General features: G+C 31.0%; 1 protein-coding gene across 1 annotated transcript; it reads left to right on the forward strand.

The window, feature by feature from the left end:
* LOC107614409 (lipoate-protein ligase LplJ-like) lies at positions 2828-6364 on the forward strand. Its single transcript, XM_016316622.2, has 4 exons — positions 2828-3050; positions 3233-3471; positions 3918-4066; positions 4784-6364. The coding sequence occupies exons 1-4, from the start codon at positions 2899-2901 to the stop codon at positions 4994-4996; spliced, it is 753 nt and encodes a 250-aa protein (XP_016172108.1). The 5' UTR covers positions 2828-2898; the 3' UTR covers positions 4997-6364.

Consider the following 7943-nt stretch of genomic DNA (forward strand, 5'->3'; position numbering starts at 1 on the left):
AAACGAAAAACAAATAAAAAAAATAAAGGAAAAAAATGAAAAATAAAATTTAATAATACTAAAAGTAAACAAATTAAAAGAAAAATTATCTAATCTAAGCAATCAAACAATGAGTAGTTGCCAATCACAATCAATTTCCGGCAACGACGCCAAAAATTTGGTGCGGATTTTCTAATCACAGACTAACCGGCAAGTGCACCGAGTCGTACCAAGTAATACCTTACGTGAGTAAGGGTCGATCCCACGAGGATTGATGGATTAAGCAACAATAGTGTTTGATAGGCTTAGTTAGACAAACAGAAAATAGTGTTTGGAAGTTTAAAAGCATTAACAGTAAATTTAGAATATTAAAGATAGGCAGATAAATAAGTTGAGAATAAAATATTGAGAAGGCAGTTAAGGCTTCAGAGTTATCTATTTTTTTGGATTTACTTTTCTTACTAACTATTTTAATTATGTAAGATTTAATTTATGGCAAACTATATGTGACTAGACCCTAATTCCTTAGACCTTTCTAGTCTCCTCTAAAATTCATTAACTGCCAATTCCTTAGTCAATTAATTCCAATTAGAAGCTACATGATCAAATTCCAGTTTATATGCCACAAAAACTCTAATTACCCAAAAATAAAAGGATTATATGTCACGTATCCCGTTAAATCTAAATAATTAAAATTTAGGAGAATATGTTTTCAAGTTGTTGTTCAAGTAAAGAGCTTTTCCAAGTTATACAAGAACTCAAATAGAAAGAGGATCATACTTCCGTTTCACCCAAATTCATAAGATAAAGAGCGAAAATAATTCTTAAATTATAAATCCATACATGAATTAAAATAGATAAAGCAATAAAATCAATCCATACAAATAGACAAAGCTCCTAACCTTAACAATGGAGGATTAGTTGCTCATGGTTCAGAGTAGAAAACTAGGATTACGGAATGTAAATTTGTATAGAATTGGAAGTCTGGAATGTCATAATGTTGAGGTGGTATCCCCCTATTTATATCTAATCCTAATTAATTTAAAATCTATCTTTAAAACTAAAATAATATCTTTTTCTATTTTTAAAATTTGAATTTAAATTAGAATTAATTATAGCAATCAGCAAATCTTCAATTAATGGATGGGGACCACTTGGCTTCACTAGGATCCACACCTAACTTGAGCTTGGCAGCATGAATTGGAGTTTAGTTGAGTGAAGCTGCGCCTAACTTGGGCTTTAGTGCGCCTAACTTGGGCTTTAGTGTGTCAAACTTGAAGTGGGCAAGACCAATCTCGCGTATTGTTGTTGTGTCTTGCACCTAACTTGAGATTCAAGTTAGGCGCAGCCTTGGCAGCGAGTTCGGAGAAGAAGTATGAACTATTATATATCGTTGGAAAGCTCTGGAAGTTAGCTTTCCAACGCCACTGAAATCAAATCCATTGGACCTTTGTAGCTCGAGTTATTCAGGTTTGAGTACAGAGAGGTCAAGGTTGACAGCATCATTCGCCTTCATCTCTTCTTCTGCAGAAACTCCATTAAATCCAGCTGAATGCTACCTAAAATAAATAGAATTGCACAAGATTCAAAGTAGCATCCATATTGGCTAAAAGATAATTAATTCTTTATTAAACTCAACAATTTAGATACAAATTCACTAGAAAAAGATAGGAAAGATGCTCACACATCAGTTATACTCAGTCAAATTGTAAAGATCTTTATATGGTCTAAAGCAATCTCGATGAATGTGGTTTAATCGTCTTATTGAGTACTTGGCTAAAAAGGATTCAAAAATGATGATATCTACCATATTTTTTTATAAAGAAATCTACATATAGATTCATTATAATTGCTGTGTACGTTGATGATTTAAATATCATTGGAATCGATTATAAAAGTTTTAAAAGAAGAGTTTGAGATGAAAGATCTCGAAAAGACTAAATTTTGTCTCGGCATGCAGATCGAACACACAAACAATGAGATCTTTATTCATCAAACAACTTATACATAAAAGATCTTGAAGAGATTTTATATGGATAAGTCACATCCATTAAATACTCCAATGATCGTAAGATCTTTAGATGTGAAAAATGATCAATTCTATCCTAAAGAAGAAAATGAAGATATCTTTGGTCTTGAAGTATCATATTTCAGTGCCATTAGAGCACTAATGTATCTTGCTAATATTACACGACTTGACATATCATTTGCTATGAATTTACTAGCAAGGTATAGTTTCACTCCAACCAGAAGACATTGGAATAAAATTAAACAAAATTTTTAATATCTTCATGGAACAGTTGATATGGGACAATTTTATCCATATGAATCCAAATCACAATTAGTTGGCTATGAAGATGCAAGATACTTGTCTGATCCACACAAAGAAAGATCTTAAACAAGATGCCTATTCACATATGGTGATACAGCTATATCATGGAGGTCTACAAAATAGACGATAGTAGCAACATCTTTTAATCATCATAAAATACTAGCGATACATGAAGCAAGTGTTGGGAATATGTAGTATGACCAAAATCTAATCAATTATGTATCAAATAATTTATTATTGTTATTATATTAAAATGTTAATATAATAAGGTTCTTGATTAAATTTAAATATTTATCATTGTGATAGTGATCATAATATTAAGAGATAAATCTTTTATAATTTAATCTAAATTGTTCTTGGTTATAGGATTACTATATCATGAAAATAGACGATAGTAGCAACATCTTTTAATCATCATAAAATACTAGCGATACATGAAGCAAGTGTTGGGAATATGTAGTATGACCAAAATCTAATCAATTATGTATCAAATAATTTATTATTGTTATTATTGTTATTATATTATTATTTATGAATGTCTTCAATGGTTTGATTTCATTGCAGAAGAAGCAAAATAACTAGATATAATGGCTCCACTGATGAATCTGGTAAGGCTGAGAGGGTTTCCAATTTTGCAGCAATTGCATTTAGAGGAACGCATGCTGAGAACCAGCTCATCTAATTGGTGCATTATTAATGATGGAACCACTTCCCCTACAGTTGTAATGGGCTTGTCTGGGTACTTCTTTATATCTTATCATGGTTCTCTGCTTCACAATGATAATCTGGTTTACTAATATGACAATACCACTTTTTTTTCTACACAATTTTATTTGCATTGGATTTCCTGATATCTCATCTATACATTAAAAATGAGTCTAAATAGGCAAGGTAATGATTTAATGTGAAATACTTACATAGGAAAGTACCAGAACTTGTTGAGGCTAAGTCCGTGTTGCGAGATCATATACCTGTCATAAGAAGGTTTACTGGGGGAGGAACTGTAATTGTTGATCAAGGAACTATATTTGTTACTCTGATATGCAATAAAGACGATGTTTCAGATGTGCAACCCTTTCCTCGCCCCATCATGTCGTGGAGTGGTCAACTTTACGATCAAGTTTTCAAAGGGCTCGCTGATTTTCATCTTCGTGAGAATGGTATGTATTAAAATACACACAAAGATTGATAGTTTAGAGTTGTATGAGAAATTTGTTTTATTCCATGTAGGTTCTTTTGATTGTTTAGTAATGAAGCCTGTTATAGGTATTAGCTGAAGCTGTCATTTTATTTAAGTGGTGATCATTCCTTACACATATTTCTACCGCACCTTTGATACTAGAGAAAGTATGCAATAAAATAAAGCTGTTATTGTAAGCAAGCAAACAATGAAGTTCCATGTTAGTGTCTACCTTTGTTTAGCTTCTTCCCATTTTCTCAATAAAAGTTGTGAAGGCATTATTACATTTGGAATTCCATTTAGAAGCAATTCAACCGACGATTTCATTGACATTTAGTTTGAAGTCTCTGTTTAATTTTCAACATATGAATCATGAGACTTAAAAATGAAGTTATGGCTGGATTCTTATTTCCTCTCTGCTCACAGACTATGTATTTGGTGATCGCAAATTTGGTGGTAATGCTCAATCCATAACCAAACATCGGTGGGTACACCATACATCTTTTTTATGGGATTATGAAGTCAAGAACATGTCTTATCTCAAGTTGCCAGCAAAGGCTCCAAAATATCGATTAGTAAGCTTATAATTGATGCATTTTCCCCCCCAATCTCTTCAATGAGTTTTTTACTTGCTTTTCGCTCCCTATCCTTGTTGTGTTGATGCCTTGTAGATATGCTTTTCATGTGATTATAACTTTATGAGGTTGTTGTCACATACATTCCTGCCTTAAAATAGGTTGATGAATAATTTGGTTCTTGACTTGTAGTTTGCACTTGCTACATATATATCATGAGAATAATTTCAGCAATGACTAATTTTAGGAGAATAAAATTCTAAAATACTTTTAGTTTACACCTTTAGAATTATATATAACTCAAGATATGGATCCAGTTTGTTACCTACATCATTTTCCATTAGTAATAGAAATTAGTTATTTAATGTATGACTGTAATTAATTTTTTTTAGTAGGAGTATATAAAGTGAAACTACTTAACAAATATTTTTTAGGTTTTCAGTTTGAAAATTTTTCAAAAATGAAAAAAAGCTCACTTTTTCCCTCTCTCAACAAAAAAATAATTACAACTATACATTAAATAACTAATTTCTATTGCTAATGGAAAATGACTTAAATAATACACTTCAATGAATGCAGAACTTCTTTTCTGCTTTCCTTGTGTCTATGTATAACATGGATGAGAGTTACTGTCTCTAATGTCATCAAACATGTTTTAAGTGGATTTTGCTTCAATTACTTATGAATCTGTGTCCATGCTTGCTTGTTATGATGCAGACTAGAGATCACACAGATTTTGTTTGTAGTATGAAGGAGTATTTGCCAAGATCAGAATTTGTAGAGAGAACTATCAAGGCAATAGGAGCCCAGTTTTCTGTGAAATCCATTAACTTGGAGTCCACGGAAATTCCTTCTTCCTCTCAATTTGTTCATACCACTAGGCTTCTTACAGAGCAGGAACTTCTTGATGCTTGCACAATTCAAACTTGAAAATGAAGTTACAAATTGCTAGTATGGATCTTGCTTTTCCCAAGTTGAGTGATGATGAAATTTGAGTGTTACTTTCTGATATTGTTGTCTATTTATTTCCATTTTTTCTTTTGTCCTAGATTTTATTATTATTATTCTGCAAAATTCTATCCATGTTCTGTTTCTTGTTGAAATATTGATATACATTTCTTGCTTTCCTTTATTCTACAACTTTGATTTGGTAGTGTTGATGTTCATAATGGACATACAAAAACCATAGTTGATATACACAAGATGAATTCCAGTGAGAAAGAAAAGAAACGAGGTGCTTATCTCATATCTTGCTACATAATTTAAATATAATGGATTTTCCAAATTCTCTTGTATGCTGCAGCATTTTACAAGGTTGAAGTCTTCAACAATTTACAATTTTTACATGATGTACTTTCCTTTTCAGCAGGGATTTTATGACTGTAGTATATATAGGTGATGCTTTTGTTGCTTTTTGGTTTTGTATCTTTTCTGATAAATAATAATCCTTCCCTAATTTCATCCCCAGTTTTTGCTTGTGTCAATATCCAACATATGTTAACATTTCATAGCCTTGCATGCTTCTTGAGATTTTTGCCAGCATCTTTTACATTTTCTGGGACAGGCATGTTGCATAGTAGGGTCACCCTAGATGATGATATCATGGTTCTCTTTTCTGAATTGGATTGATCAATCTTCCAGATTCTCACCTCCCATACCTGCACCATAGAAAAACAACTTGTGTCATAAAACATGTTTTCTAAGGTCATTTTTAGTCACACCACAATTTTATATGTTAAGAGTTTTCCTAAACATTCTTTTAATGTCTCTAAAAATTTCATTCCATATGGAAACAACTAAATCTAAGTTATTCGGCTAAATTTGATGATGAAAATGGTTGACATAGCTGATAAGAAATAAACTTTGACTATTATATAATAAACTAAATTCAATTGAATGTGATATGCAACATGATCACTTAAGTTTTCTCCAAATAATAATAATAATTAGACTGGACCTAGAATTCGTACATCATGCTGATCATTTTCTCCCAAGAGTAGTGGGTTGGTGAACTAATACATTTGTATTAGCATAGATATAAGTTTTTAGCTTAAAATATTAACATGAACATGAGAATCTTTGAATTTTGATCAACCTTGTAAGATGCTGCCATTGCTTAAATAACTGGTAGATAACTTTTTGTAACTTCTGTTATGTTTGGGAGTGCTATTTAAAAATACGAGAGATATTTCTCTCTCTGTTTTTCCTTTTTCTTTTTAGTTTTTACCCCCTCAGCTAAGAGTCTTTTTAACAGGTGCAGTATGTAGAATATTCTTTGGTCTTTGCTCTCTTAAAGTTCTTTTAGAAAAATTTTTTCTTCTTTTTTCATTTTTATGAAATCTATTAGGCTCATTTGGCTTATACTGTCATAGTAATTAACAATGTATTTATTATACTTTGATTCCGGACACCTAATACCCTAGGGTGCTAGTTGAATGGATATTGGGTATGATTTAAATACTTGTAGAATTAATGATTAGTCAATAAGGAATCTGTCAACTCTCGGTAAAGAGTTTGAGCTCTATGATTATAATGACTGAGATGAATAAAACCTTGGCCAAAGGGATTGAATGAATGAAGAAATGAGTTTCTTAGGTCATTCACAGTTCATTATAATAATGATAACAAGTTAGAGTTTGACAATTAAACCATACCATAATAATTAACAATGTATTTATTATACTTTGATTCCGGACACCTAATACCCTAGGGTGCTAGTTGAATGGATATTGGGTATGATTTAAATACTTGTAGAATTAATGATTAGTCAATAAGGAATCTGTCAACTCTCGGTAAAGAGTTTGAGCTCTATGATTATAATGACTGAGATGAATAAAACCTTGGCCAAAGGGATTGAATGAATGAAGAAATGAGTTTCTTAGGTCATTCACAGTTCATTATAATAATGATAACAAGTTAGAGTTTGACAATTAAACCATACTCTAAGGATTAACCAAGAGCTGAAAAGATGAGAGGAATTATACTTTGTTCTTTTGAGGTTCTTAGTAAAAATAGATTACTTCATACTATCGTGTCATTGAGGAGTGTTGCTAAACGCTAACCTTGATTAGTAAATTTAGTATGACTAATTTACTACCCGCTTAGTATTGAACTTATGATGTCACACACTAACGAGTGTTTTAATCTTTGTTATAGAATTATTTAATTATTATTTTGATTTGATCAAATAAATAATTATATTAATTCAAATGGAATATTATTATATTCTTTGCTAGTACCAAGAATATAATAATAATATGATCATTAAGAATATTAAATGAGATTTGAGAATAATTAGTTATTTTATTTCTAAACTTGAATTCTAAATTTAGATGAGATCCTAACTGATTCTGTTTCAAATTGAGTTATGATATGATTCATAAATTTAAAAGATTCAAGTTTAAAATAGTAAGATATGATTCAAATTTGAATTAAGATTCAAATTTAAAATCAGTAATAAATCTCATGCTATATATATATGCCAAGAGTAGAGAAAAGAGATGAGAATAAAATACAAGAGTTTTATTTCTTTACCTCTATACACATAAATGTATGTGAGCCTAATTCTTGGAGAAGAATTTTATGGCATGCAAAGAGTTGCAAGAGGTTTTTCAATTTAGATCAGATGTTCATTGGTCAAGGAGTTGACAGCAAAGGTTGGTCTCGGTGTTGATACGTATAGCGCCTTCGTACCATCGAAGGAGAAAGTGATTTTTACTAGTGTACACATGTATTTAGATCTTATCTATACATATATTATTGTTGGAATATAGTTCAAGCACAAAATAGATCTTTAGGATTATTTTTTTTTTCTTTCACTGCGTATTATAAACACATGGTAATCCTTCAGCAAGTCACGAGTATTTTTGGCTCAGAA

The sequence above is a fragment of the Arachis ipaensis genome, chromosome B08 (assembly GCF_000816755.2).
Source record: "Arachis ipaensis cultivar K30076 chromosome B08, Araip1.1, whole genome shotgun sequence".
Taxonomy (NCBI): Eukaryota; Viridiplantae; Streptophyta; class Magnoliopsida; order Fabales; family Fabaceae; genus Arachis; species Arachis ipaensis.